General features: G+C 40.3%; 1 protein-coding gene across 5 annotated transcripts in view; it reads left to right on the top strand.

The window, feature by feature from the left end:
* pard3ab (par-3 family cell polarity regulator alpha, b) overlaps nucleotides 1-14898 on the top strand; it is a 238652-nt gene that overhangs the window by 164310 nt on the left and 59444 nt on the right. For all 5 annotated transcript variants that reach the window (XM_063462892.1, XM_063462889.1, XM_063462891.1 and 2 more), the window contains one exon: nucleotides 6300-6428. In XM_063462892.1, coding sequence (XP_063318962.1) covers nucleotides 6300-6428 — 129 coding nt within the window. The remainder of the gene's footprint in view (nucleotides 1-6299; nucleotides 6429-14898) is intronic.

Here is a 14898-nt window from a genome sequence, read left to right as displayed (position 1 = left end):
TGTAATCTGGACCTCATACTAATTTTAAAGGGCACATCCCAGAAAGTTTGGCTTCAGTAAACTTGATATTGAAGCAAGTTCCTGGAGAAGTTCAAATTTTGAGGGGACCGGTTCATTTTATGGATGCAAATTTTTAAGTTTAAACAGTAATTCCTCCAATTTCATCAAAATATAAAATATAAATATATTTAAACTGTTGTGTCTTTACTCTATAATTCATACTACTGGGCAAGAAAGTATTGTATCTAAGAGGAAAATTAATAAAGTGTATTATTTACATCACAGTTTGTTGTTTATTTAGATAAATGACACTGGTAGAGACCTAATCTGAATATGTATCACATCTGAACAGAGCAGGAAAAGCGTACATGTAGCTTTTTTACTTTTTTCAATGTGCTTTAAAGACACACAAAAAATACCACATCCAGATTCCAAAATAAGCATAAAGAGAAAATCCAAAGGAGGAAAAAAAGTCCCATTAACACCCACATTGTGTGACTGAAAGGTGATATGTGGGAGCTACAGTTTAGCGAACACCACAGCAGTGAGCATTTAGCAACAAATATGTTACTAAGAGGGGGAAAAGCATCCGAATTTATGTATTCCATTTGTCAGTGTCAACACGTCGTGATGAAACTTAAGGCAAAGGCTGGCTGTGTGGAGAACAATGGCATAGGTTTTTATAAGTGTGCCCGTGTCACTCTGTGAATTGGGAAGTTTGATACCAAGAGTGGCTGTACAGCATGTTAAGAGCTCCCGATGAGTGTCGTGTGTTTGAGCGAGGCAGCGTTTGTGAGTTAAGGTTTTATGGTGCGCGAGTGTCCGGGAGCTTTGATGTGTTAGCATGTAGGAGGGGTGGATCAGGAGAGGGAGGCCCTTAGAAGTTGGAGGACCGTGTGTGTGTCTGTGTACGCACTCACGCACACGTGTGTGTGATCAACAGAGTTGCCACTGCCTGACCCTCTCATGTCTCGAAGGCCTCACACTCAGTCCCAATCAAAGCATCATTACCATCAGCCTCTGCCAACAGTGCGGCCTGCCAACTGTAGCCCTCCCTCCCCCTTTCTCCCGCTCCTCTCCTCTCTCGCTCTCTGATCATCACTTGGACACAGAAGCAACACCCAGTCTATGGGCTTGGCATCTGCGAACGTGGTCATTGCCCAGAAATTTGAGGGCTACACTAAATTTGCAGTGGTTTTAGTGCATGTTTGTGTGCGAGTAAGCGGAGCAAGCTTAGACTCGGAGATGGCTTGAACAGCGACGAGGAAAGATTAGTCATGGATGAAGGGACGTCAATGCATCGTGCTCTGTTATTTTGGTGCCCGCAAGATAAAATGCTAATAATTGCGGTCCTTATAGTCGTAGCTGTAGGTAATAATATGTTTATGTTGAGGTATTGCATGTAGTGCTGGGTGTTCCTGCAACTTAAGACATGGTATTCAATCTTGCAACACTACACCAGCAGTGATGCAGCATGAGTAGCCTTAGGAAAGCAGCAGCATTTTCAGTGATTTCACTTTGATTCGATTCTTTATTGATTCTCTTCTTCATTTTCATTGGGTTCTCATTGGCTCTGCTTTGAGAGTCACCACCATCGCTAAGCAGAGACATTACATTCATGCAAATTAATTGCATGCTGTGTAGTCAAATGTTTGTGCATGTTGGAGGTATTTACCCTCTTTGTTGTGGCCAGTGTTGGGGTCATTACTCAAAAAAAGTAGACATGTTACACAGAACACTTAGTGATTCGACTTTAGAAACACGAAGACTGCAGCCTGACTGCTCATCACTGCTCTTTTGTTACCTGTTGAAGTTCAGGGTCTGGACGCTGGGCTGGGGTCGGCATTCACTCAGCTTTAGCATCCCTATGGCTACCTTAGCATTAGCATGCTGTCTGTCCAGGTGCTTATAAAGAGCCAAAGATTCATTAGCAGCATATTAGCAGTTGTTTCTGTCTTAGTTTGCACTTTAACATCGTGCTCTCATACTTTTGTACATTAAAAATAAAAGTAATGTCCATATCCACGCTGTAGAAAAGTACCACTGTTCCTCCTGGTGTGTGCATTAATGTGTAGTGCAAATGCAACCGATGACCGGAATCGATAGGCAAGCAAACGAACAATTCCAAGGAATTGGACTGCTGGGAACTGGTTCTCGATTTTATCCTTAGTGGTTAATTGTAATAACAGTCCTTCCTATAAATCTGTGTACCAGATATGGTGAGTGAAATTCTAATGCGTTTCTGTTTCTATGTTACTTAGAGCTAATATGCAAGTATTTGTAAATGTGCACCCATGCGGATTATGGGTTGTGCCTTCCCTCGATGAGGGGAAATTCCACCCTGTCATCTAAATATAATCATTTCTGGGTCTTAAAAACTAAGATGGGGCCAAATGACGCATCGGGTGACATCTGGGTTGGTACATCGATCATTTATATGGATATATATTTATATATAGTCCATGGTTAATCTGTGTATAGTGTAAGACAAATGTGAGGCATTCTGCAGACTCAGTATACAGCTGGATTGATTAAAATATTTTAAAACGGTGTAACAGTTCCATCATTGAAATAAATGACTGAAAAATTCCGATGAAACACCTTCCTTGGAGACATGAATTTATATGAGTAATTTCACATCAGGAAAAAAAGTTGGATTGATGAAAACTTTTGCAATAATCTAAATGTGGCCTCGATGTGACAGAAGACAGCAAGGCCACCTTAAAAATCTTAGTTGTTTTAAAATTAAAGGTGTACACCTCAGCTGTGGATGTAATTCGATTAAATTAGGTCATCACTAAAATCACTGGGCAACCAAGTCCATTCATTGGTTGTTGAGATGTTTTGCTCATGACCATCTGGTTGATAGTGTGTCTCTGCCCAGTGGAAATCAAAAACAAGTTACTTGGCAATTAGCGTTGCTCCTCACGCACATCTGATTATGCGAGTTCCCGAAAAACTGCGGCACGCTACCAAAAACTTGTTTTCACTTTTTGTGCTATTAAAAGGATTAACGGTGTTTCACGGGTGGTCTGCTGAATTCAATCAGCTCAGTCCCTGACATTTTGAAGTGATCTTTTCAAACCGCAGAAAGCAGTCAAAGCCTCTTTATCGATGCTGTTGCACTCACAAGACGAGGCGGGTCTAACTGTGCCTGGAATATAAGATTATTAAAAGCCCTGGTGTCATGGTTAATACTCGGTCTCCTCCTCAAAGTTTTCCCTTTTCAGTCATAAATCACACCGTGCGGGTATTTGCGCACGTACGTGTGTGTATGACGAGGCTGTTTTTTAAAAGGGGCTGTTAATGAAAGTTAGTGGTGTGGAGAAAGTGTCAACCGTCTCTCGCCGTGATAGATCACTCCTGCTCTTAGCATTAACGGCAGGCTGTCACTCTGAGCATTTCAGACAGCCGTAGTTAAATTAATCAAGTAATGGCCCTTAGTCTGCGCCCCTCCCCCCTCCAGCTGCAGTTTTTCCTCATTCCTGTCTCTTAGCTTTTCTGTTTGTCTTTTACACTCCATGGTATCAGTATATGCTCTCTTTGGGGTTAGTACTTAGCACAACATTCAAGGAATACTAGGGAAGCTGTGTAGATGGTGTGAAAAACTAATTTGCAAGGCATTTTTTTTGTGTGTTGGGTATTAGATGGTAAAGACGTGACAGGAAACGAGTCGAACTCTGAGCAGATCGCTCGTTTACCAGAAAGCAGCTTGCTTGTTCTTTAATCCATTTATTCCCTCATTTTGTGGAGAAAGTTCACAAGCATTTACCCAGTTGACATGTTATGAGCATATGGATGATGCAAACCTATATTCAACTGTACCCCGGTACTTGGTCCAGCGGTCCCCAACCCCCGGGCCACGAACCGGAGTCGTTTGGTAACGGGCCGCGAGAGTTGAGGCTCGGGTGTGAAATTTATGATTTTCAGGGTTTTTATCGTTAACTCGGTTTCCCTGGGTCTTTTCCCGTGTTGTAGTTGTGTCTTTTATTTTGAAAGAAATATTCACGCGTTACCATAGCGACCTGAGAGCATTAAGGGGCAGAGAGGAGGATGTTACTCTCAATGTTGTTGGCGCATTTCAGGAGGACGCTGCTAATAAAGTTACACAGTTACACAGTGAATTTGCGTTTATTATTATATTTACAAAATACCACAGTTTTTGTCTTGGTTGTATCATTTTATTTTGTTGTATTTATCCGTGACACCTTAAAGGCCGGTCTGTGAAAATACTGTCTGACATTAAACCGGTCCCTGGCGCAAAAAAGGTTGAGGACTGCTGCTTTAGTCCAGTGGAGCAGGAGTTGATCCATCAGTTTGAGCTATGCCTTCCTGTATGATGTCACCTTTATAGGTGCAGCTGAACTAGCGTGTGGTATCGAAGCGGTTTCTCCTTTTTTAATGTCTGTGAATCTACTGAAACAAGATGCTAGTAGCATTGCAGTGCAATAGCAGGGACACAGCATTAATCAAAGTACCCTTGGTCTTGTTTTTCCTTAGAATTTTACATATAGGAATAAAATCAATGCTACTCTTTAGTTTCACAGTACCTAAAACAGCGTAAGGATATAACTCGCCAGGAGCAGCAGAATATTGTCACATAATTAACCTGAAATATAATTTATATCTGGGTTGTTTAATCTTGGGTCAAGCTTTTTAACCAGATGCTTACAGTCCCGCTTTTCCTTCTTGTAGCCATATCAGGAATTTCAGCTCTCGCTCTCAGACTTGCTGTTGTGTACACCGAACATAAACACGCGGTCTCGCTATAGCTGTGATATTGTGACACAGTTTTTATATCACAACAAAATGTATAACTGTATCATCACATATTATGTAATTATGGTATAACTGCTACTAAACTAGTAGAAATATAAACAATATATCAGCGACTTCTTAAAAATGCCACAAACAGAAAAAGTCTTGGAAAGTCTTTTTTTCTCTCTCATAGTTTATTTATGTTTTTAATGAACTATGACTTTGATCCACATCTTTTACTAATTTCCATACACTTTTTATCATACTCTTCTTTTTTCATGTCTCATTTCATTGTATTTTTCCACAAAGAGAATTACATGATTCATATGACTTTAATTTAATTTTGCATTATGCATTTTTCTCTCAGGCCTGCATTCATTTATTTTTCTCTCTTACCTTTTCCCCCGTGCGCTGCCGTTTTCTTCTTTCTCTTTTATTTTTCAGTGTTTAACTCACTCCTACACTCTCTCACCTCTGGGTTTTATGTGCAGCTTCATTTGCTTGTTTTGTTGGTTCTTGTGCTTCTCTCATCGATTTACTTTTGTATTTACTTTTATTGCTTTCAGTTCTCTTTCTTCTGTATTGATTTCCATGCAAACCACAAATTCACGTACCTGTCATCTAAGTGTTTTTCTTCTTTCTCTTTTGCACTTATATTCAGGCAATTTACACTCATCCTCTTTATTCTTTAAGCGCACTCTACTTTCGGAGTTTTCACTTTCTTTTTTCCCATCGCTCTTTCTTCTGAAGCTTTCTCACACAGACGCTCACACATTCCTTTCAAGGTAGTCTTTGTGCTCTTCGCCATAGTTTAGTTTTCGGTCTTAATGGTTCATTCAACGAGTTTCTCTTGTGCGTGTTCATTTTTTTCCTCTTGTTCGCTGTCTTCCTCTTTCATTAACACACAGACACACCTCTTTGGTTTTTTCTCAGCGCTGTCTCTTTCGAAGTCGTAGATATTCTCTGCGGACCAATTTCTCTGTGAATAATCACGGCAGTTCATTGTAGAAGCGAGCGCGCTGCCAAAGTCATTTCTTCAACAGGCTGCAGCTTTATACTGAGTCAATCAAGCTGAAATATCTTTGCGGTGCCTCCTATTCGGTGAATCGTCACTCCCTCCCTATGAATATAATTACTGTGATGGGCTGCGTCTACGCCTTCTCCACAACTTTAAAAGAACTGAATTGGGTTTGAATTTGTGAGAGCTACTTTTCAAATGCTTCATTTGTGGGCTTGATTAACTGTTAAGTCGTAGCAGTGGGCTGTTTTTGTGATCGCAGACAACATTTCAGCCGTATTGGTAAAAGTTGGGTTATTGTCAGGGTTCTGGCAGACACATCTGTGTTTACGAGGACAGTTTTGCATCACATTAGCTGATATAGAGTTTTTTGAAATTGCACCGTAGCTTCTGACTTTCTGTCTAGTCATGCAACTGCAGCAGTAACTTGTGACGAATCATAATTTGAATACAACAAAAAATATTAAAATGAAGTATAGCAGCATTAATGAAGTGGTGGATATTAATTGTTTATGTACTCCAGGTTTGGGAAGCACCGAAAGGATGAGCGGCCGGGAGAAAAGATTGATCGTAAAGGCTCCAGCAAGTGGAGGCCAGAGGAGACGCAGGTGTCAGACGAGGAGACCATGAAGATGAGGATGGAGCAAGAAAGGTGAGGCAACTTATGGTCACCTATTCTGACAACGAGTGGCTATTAATGACATTAGCAAATGTATATAGACATTTAAACAGATCAGTGTTTCAAATAAGATTGAAAAGCCTGGTTCTGCCAGAGCTTTCTTCCTGTTAAAAGAGAGTTTTTCCTTCCCACTGTCACCAAAGTTCGTGCTCATACGGGGTGATATGATTGTTGGGGTTTTCTCTGTATGAATGATTGTAGGGTGGACATTACAATTAGGGGTGGGTTTTGATTATCAGTTTATCGATTAAAATCGATTCTAGCTTGGATAACGTGATATCGATTCATTAAAATCCTGAATCGATTTTTTTAATAAAAATTTATTTTGCCCGAAACGCCAGAATCTCAGGTGAAACCTCACAAAATTTCAACAACCACCAAACAGCTAAACAGTAAATGAGAGCAGGTACACGGATTCTGCACAAAGACGTAAACACAGAGCGCGGACCTGCCGACGGATCAGAATCAGCGAGATGTCGCCTTTCTCACCCGACGGCACGGACACGGTCAGGGCTGAAAGCCGGCAGCTCGCTGATTCTGATGTTTCGGCGGGTCCGCGCTTTGTGTTTACGCCTTTTTTTGCGCTGATTCTAAAGCTGTTAGTTTTATCTCTCTCCAAACTATTTGACTGAACCAGCAGCAAAAGAAGCAGCAAACTACGCTTCACATGAACATCGTCATGAATTCCCTCTTACTTTTGCTGTTTTGCTTCCAACACGATAAAATCACACTTCATGCACAGCTCTCTCTCTCTCTCTCCCTCTCTCTCCCTCCCTCCCTCCCTCTCTCTCTCTCCCTCTCTCTCTCTCTCTCTCTCTCTCTCTCTCTCTGTCTGTATACTTCAAGAACAGTTTCCCGTCTAAAATTCTGTTTTCTTTATTCGCTTGCTTATTACGCACAAGTCTACAGTGGTTTACAGCGCTGTCGGTGGCTGTTTTTTTTCCTTTTACTCACTTCCGAAAAGAAAACCTAATTTCTGCTGTTCATTACTGAACAAATTTAAACTTTTGAAAATTATGCAAAATTGCAAAACGCTTACCTGTGTCTCTAATAAAACCTCTGTAACTTTGCTTTGCTTCCACTTCAGCAGCATCAGGTAATGCTCATATGTTGATTAATGGTTTTCTTTCGTTTTTGATCTACTGCAGAATATTTTTATAAAATCTCAGGCCTGGAAAATCACCTTCACGTTTTTCTGTGTTTTATCTTCAGCTACTTTGACACAAAGGCATCTGCTGTGATGCTTACACCTTTGATAAAGTCTCACAAGTGTCAGCTTTCTTTTTATAGATATAAAAATATGGAAATGTACTGATGCATGATCTGAATTATAATATTTCTGACTCTCTGAGGCAAAATTTCCCCGAATTGAATTGAATCGTGGATCGAATCGATTCGGGACCTTGTGAATCGGAATTGAATCGATTCTAGAAATCGGTGACGATACCCAGCCCTAATTACAATATAAAGTGCCTTGAGGCAGCTGTTGTTGTGATTTGGCGCTGTATAAATAAAATTGAACTGAATTGAATTGATAAGTATTTAGCTGAATCAGCAGTTCAGTGCAGGCGAGTTGAGCTCTTCCTCATTTACATTTATAGACCCAGTTTCTGCAGGGTGAAAACAAAAAAGAAAAGATTTGAAACAAACTGTATGCAGAAAAATTCTCAAAGTCTCCTCACTGGGAAAAATATGAATAGTGCCAAACCCAAATTATTCAAAAGTATGTGGACACCATTGTCCACATGTTATACTTTACTGTACTTTTCTCTGGTGCTCAGCTAAGCGCGTTATTATAGTTTTCAAGGTTCTCTACCTGAACAGTCAATATTTGAGCATCAGCTCGTTGGACACGTATTGGGTTTTTTAGTTTGGGGAATCAGAAGACTGATTCAGATGGTTCGTTTGGACATGCATCTCACTCACAGCAGCCATCAGGCTTTGGTTCACCTCACTGTTGCCAGCTAAGCAGCTTTGTTGCTAGGCTCAGCTGCTTTTCATACCTGAACCTACAGAAAGTACTGCTTTGCAAAGGTCTCACTGCAGCACTGGAGGCACAGCTCTGTTCAGCAGCGAGCTCATGCTCACAGGTCCCGTGGGTTGCATGAAAGAAAAGAAAAAACACTCGCAGTAATCATTTAACTTGTAAAGATGACTCAAACTGTAGCACAACCATTATCTTGATTACATCTAAAGTTTCAGAGCCCAAAAAAATGATGGTTGAAGCAGCACGGGTTTTTCAGTTTAGTGTAAAAAATCTGAATGAAGCTGCATAAAAATTAATTGAAAGAGCTGCTTTGTCTGTTTAACTGTTTAATAAATCGATAGTCTCTGTGTTTAAATAATGACTACACGGTTAAAGAACCTGTGCCTTCTTTCGCTTTTACTACGTGGGTGCCCAAAACCAAAAAGCCTCAAGTGGCAAGTCCTTTTCCCACTGCAACCCACTCTTTCCTCACCAAAGGAAATGTCAGGCAGGCACAGTGCCAGGTTTTTGGGGGGGCAGCAGTTTATAAATGCCAAGGCCATTACAGCCCTGCCAGCTAATTAAATCCCTTGCTCTTGGTGTAGGGCAAGAGTCATTACTCCCCACAGTTGCTTGTTATGAAAATTTGGTTTGTAGTCTTCCTTTGCGCCTGCAGAGCAGATAGTCTAATAATATGATAATGGCTGAGTCTTTATTTTTAATTGGTATAAAGTTAACGCAAAGGCCACGTCAGATGATTTGGTTGTTATGCTGGATATAGTTAAAAGTTCAGACTGGTCCTTTTGTGTGTTAATCCCGTCCAAGTGTTCTCTTATTTCTTGCCCTTAAATATCACTGTCACGTGTGTTTGTTACACACAACTTGGACTATTTAAGCCTGTTCAGGACTCCATTATGTTATTTCACACACATAAGAACATGGATGACACAAATTACATGTAGCCTACTGTAATGCTTTTGCAATAACGTTCTGATTCAAAGTAGATTAAACTGCGTTTGCTTTTATTTCCAACTCTCAGACAAGAGGTGAAGCTTTTTGAGCTCAAAACAGAGCTAGAAGTTTCCAGAGCTTAGATTTTTTTGTTGTGCTGTTAAATGAAATGTAGGTTACATTTTTTAAACTATATTAACCTTGATTTATTAGCATCATAAAATGTGAATTAGTTATCAGCCTATTTCTAGCTGATAAAGCACAAGTCTGATTAAAAGTCATACTAGAAGTAGAGATAGCATATTCTGTTTGTTTTTTTTCCTTGGGTTTTTAGGTTGAGTTATAGGTTCTCAGTTCTCTTTGCTGGTGTGAACAATTTTAGTTGTGTTGAGTTCTTGGGGCCAAAGAGCCAAAAGAAATCTGGCGAAATGGTTACAAGAGAAACCAAAAAATGTCCAGAGAGCAGTAAAAAGTTCCTGCTTGAAGCAGAAAATAAAATAAGATCATAGTATTTCTTAAGTCAATGTGTTAATTAGTTTATAATGTGTTGGTTCTTAGAGGCACTCCAACCAAGCGTGACTCATCCCTGAACACCCCAAAAGCACAAACACGCTTCTTGTTTATATTTAAGCTGAGAGATGCTGATATTGACCGAGAGATCCCTCGGAGCACATGCTCAGACTGCGGCTACTTTGGTGTTAAACAACGATCCAGTTTGCTGTACTGCCAAGCCGCTCTGCACAGGTTCCGTTGGGAACTTCGGCACCTCACTGCAGAAGGTATCGATTGACCACTGCCAGAGGCTGTGGTTAATCCAGCTGTGATTGACTAGATGAATGGATTTCCTCACAGGTTTAATTCTCAGGTCTCAAAGGACCCTAGCCCCAAGGCAGACAGACAAACCTTGACAGACAGTTCAGATTGTACGCTACTCGTGGAAGTTATTTGAAGAAAAGATAAATATACAGGTATGCGAATAACTGTTCAGTAGTGTCATAAATTTGTTACGTTATATTATGTTACTTGATCTAAATCGAATGGTCTTTACTAAAATTACTGTACTCGCAATACTAATGCAAGACCTCATAGTGTTGTACTGTTTTAATAGAGCACCTTGCTCTCAGACTTCAGGGTTACTTGTGGTTTCTAAAAGTAGAATAGGAGACAGAGCACTCTCTTGTGGAACAAGCTTTCACTTGACACCCTCTGTATAGTAAGATCAGCTTTAAAATGTTCCTTTTTGATAAAGCTGTAGTTGTCGCTCTGTCAGGTGACCCTGAACCATCGCCTTAGTTATGCTGACATAGGCTCAGGTTGCTTGGGGTCTTTCCGTGATGCACTGAGCATTTCTTCTCCACTTACATCTTTTCATTCCCTATATACCAATACTGCTTATGGTTACATTTTTTTCTGTTTTTTCCTATATTTGGTGTTTTGTCCTTGCTGCCCCTCTGATCATGCTAGAGGTCTTTTCCCGTTAAAATGGAAACCCTTCTTCCGACCATCGCCAAGTGCTAGCTCACAGGCTATCGTTTGATTGTTGTGCTTTTTTCCAGATAAACGTTTTTCGTTGGGCAGCACAGCAGGTTTTGCCTTAGCCATCTGTAGACTAAATCAGATCATGCTCTGACATAACTGTTTTAAACAGCAGTCACATGACCAGAGGTTACAAGTTCAATCTATACAACAGACTTGCTGTATATGAAGTAATTTGTCACAGTGAACTTCCCTTGACCTCAACACTTGCTCAGTACTGCTACTCTTGTTCAAGATGAACAGCATCAGTCTAAGTACAATGCATTTTGTGTGTGTGTGTGTGTGTGATTCTAAAAATAGATATTAAGGCATGCATTGTCAAACGCTATTAGTATTAACCTTCAGAAATCACAAGTGCTTTAAAACCAACTGCAGCTAGTTGTCGCTAAATCATAAAACATTTCCACGTACCAGTGTTATCAATCTAAAAGGTCTTTCAGCAGCCATCTTGTCCTGCTGGACCTTCTCCCTTCATGTATTTCCTGCCTTTCACTGTAGTCTGTCAGTTGTGTCAGCAGTATCGGTAAGAGAACGCTTTATTACACATTGACTACAATAGCACATAATGGACCATTGTTCTGGCTTGATGTGGTAGAAAGGTCACTTGTCAGAAATTTCTTCTACCATAAAATCCCATTCTGCCATTTCTATACCCTTTTATCTGCCGCCTCTTCCTCTCTTTCTGCTCTACATTGTTTTTATTCCCCCTCTGGGTCTTTTGCCACCTCTCATTGGATTTCTTAATGATTTACTCTACATGGTAAGAGTTCTTTCATCTGTCATTAAGGTTATTTTTTAAGAGAAACCCTTGTCACATGCAGGTATTTTGGGATTAAGGGTAATGATATGGCCAAGTGTGGTTTTCCTTCCTGTCCCATTTCAGTCAGCACTGCATTTGTGTTTGTGAAACATTTTAAGTGCTTGTCATGTTGACACAGACAGTCATGGTCTTTGTCTTAAAGTAACATTTCCTGCGCCCTTTAAAAGTAATTCAGAAAAGTTGGACACCTTGCTGTTTTCTGGGCAATGACAGCTATTGTTCATGTATATGTAGCTTATGTAGATGAAAAAAGATGGGTGCAAAAAAACAAAACAAACCCCAACACCACAGCTTGAACTCTCACAGACTCTGGGGAGGCCAATCCATGACTGATGGCGTTCCACTGTGTGTTTTTTCCTATCCTGGTATGCTTTCATTACATTGGCAACGTGTTTGGGATCCTTGTGATGCTGAAAAATGAAGCTGTTGCTACTCAGTGACTTTCCAGATGGTTTTGCATGGTGGATCAAAATCTGGCTGTACTTTCCTGTGTTCATAATTCTGTCAGTTTCGACAAGATCTCCATCTCACTGGCTGAAATGCAGTTCCAGACCATGACAAACCTACTGTCATGTTTTACAGATGGCTGTAGACATTCACTGTTGGATTGATAACAACTTGAGCCAAAAATGTCCATTTTGGATTCATCACTCTGTGAAACCTCTGCCCACTGATGTCAGTACAGTTCTTGTGTAATATGACACACCTTGTCAGGGTCCGTTATGAATGGCTTCTTCCTTTGAGGCCATTTCTGATGAGTCTTTGGCCAACACGAGATGGATCAACTGAAGGGCCAGGTCATTTCTCAGGTCCTGTGTCACATCTTTGCTGGATTTCTTCATATTTATTAAGAACATGACTCTCATCTGCTGTAGATATTTTTCTTTTTGTCTTTGAGGGGTCCAGTTTCCTTAGGGACATACTCCAAGCTTTCAGTTAATCAAATGAATATGAGTGGAAAAACCAGCTAACATTAAAAAAACAAACAAACATTGAAAGACTTTTACAAAGCCAAGAGAACTAAGTGGGAAGAATAGTTTTGAAAAAGTTTGACAATGTCAAGGAGGTCTGACTTCCTGGAAGCAAAACGTAAAGTTTGTTCCGTAAGCTCATAAGAATTCAGAGTTTCTTTTTCACACAACACAGCACGAGTGTTTCAATGATGCATCCTCCCTAACTCAGCAAGTGGCCTTGTTGACCCATGCAGTGCCTTGTTATGGAAAGGGGCTGCACAGAAAAGGCCGTGCGTTGGATTGGTATGTCTGGCCTTATCTTATCAGCCACTGTGCTTGTGCACACAATCAGTAGTTGCTCCCACTACTTCTGCTGCTGTTGCTGTTTCACTGATGGAAAACACAGTTTTTCCTCTGGGTTTAAAGATAGATCCCTCAAGGGCCTCACTTCCTTCTGCGCTATTAGATAATCGCTGAGTCCACAAATAGCAAAGATACAGCGTGCGACTCCGCAAGCTTTCAAGTTAAGTTGTTGGAATAAGTGTACGTTTTTGCCAAAAATGATTGTCTACCTCCTGACCAGATTCAGTGGGGAGCCGTTGAAACCATCAAGTTCATTAACAGCCTACTTTGTAGTAGTGAAGCATTTCTACCCACTTGGCCTTGATTTTTTTTTTCTTCCTTTTTTTAACACATTTTGTAGTCTACGGCAGGGAGCCCTCCTTATTAGAGTTATTGTTTCATTATGCACACCATGCAATTTTTCTGGAGGAAATGTTTCAGATTTTAGCCCACTGAGTTTTCAGTGCACTTGCACCCCCTACCTTGTCACCACGGCGCCTGTCCCATTCACTTTCCCACTGCCATTAAAAAGAGGCCTGCAGAAAAGAGAGCAGTATGATAATTGGTAGTTGTAAAGCTCTGATAATTGGCAAGGCTGTAATTACGGGGGCTGCGTGATAGGTAGTCCCCCCGCTATAGAAAATAGCGTTGCCAGTTATTCACAAGATAATGGCCTGAAGAGAAAGAGCGAATGTGTGATTTTTGTGTGTGCGTGACAGACAGAAAGATGTCAGATGTGTGTCTGCGTGTGTTGTTGAGGGAGAAAGAAAGAGAAAAGCATGCTAGCTATATATTAGCACTACTCTGTGAATACAAAATGCTTCCCTTGTGCTAGGTGTTATTGGGGGCAAGAGATTGTCATGCATTGTTTATGGTATTATTCAGTGGGGAAAATTGCATAAATAATAGACTCCAGATCTTCTCTCTGTTTTGTAATGGAAAGTTAAAAAGTGCAATAACCAATCAGCAGATGTTACAATGGTTCATCTGGTGTTTTGTTAATGTGACGACTGAGATTTACAGCATCTCTCATTTAGATTGGACACGCTACAGGACTTTTTTTATATACAAAGAAAAAAGTAAGGCAGTTTTCCATGTAGCCCTACATCCGTTCTCTTTTTTTAGTTGCAGTGTGCATTTACAATTTATAGTTGGCTACTGTCAATGGCCAGTGGAAACCAGACAACTGAAAATATCATACTCAGAAACCTGGCAGTTAAAAATAAACAAATAATTAGTGAAACTGCTACTAGTAAGTATTATTTGGATTATTAATTATTCAGTGAATTGGGTTTGTTGTTCTGAAAGAGTGCTGTCTTCAAATGTCTTCCCTTTTTCAAACCAAAAGTCTAAAGTATCCCAAAAGGCACAAAAATTGTGTTGAAGAATTTTTCAACTTTGATGGCATTTCTCTCTGCCTATTGGGGACTCGACATGCACTTTTATTGAGCGAGTATTCTACATCTTCCCCAACTATATAAGCCTACCCATGGCTCTTGAGCTAGCTATGAGCTAGAAGATTATTATATCTCATTTAGCACATCTCTATTAACCCTGTAGACATCACTGGTGTTTAGTTTTCCATCTTTATTTACATCCACAGTTGTGGTTTTGGAAATGCTTCAGCTAGCTAGCTAACTTATGGCTAACCATCATATAGTCCTTGTTTTCATACAGGTCTGAATGTTGCTTTATTGTAATGCCTTTTAGATTAGCCATCTTATTGGAGCAAAAATGGCTCTAAAAGGTGCTTCAGGGCTTGCTTACTTTTGTGAAATAAAGGAGCATTAGGACCCAGAAATGTAATTTGAGTAAACCAGCAAACACTTGCCAGAAGAAGCCAAAGAGTAAAGTTTTTCCCTTGAGCCGAAGTTT

The sequence above is a fragment of the Pelmatolapia mariae genome, linkage group LG18 (assembly GCF_036321145.2).
Source record: "Pelmatolapia mariae isolate MD_Pm_ZW linkage group LG18, Pm_UMD_F_2, whole genome shotgun sequence".
Classification (NCBI taxonomy): domain Eukaryota; kingdom Metazoa; phylum Chordata; class Actinopteri; order Cichliformes; family Cichlidae; genus Pelmatolapia; species Pelmatolapia mariae.
The sequence above is the reverse complement of the archived record's forward strand: the minus strand, read 5'-3'. Positions and strand labels throughout refer to the sequence as shown.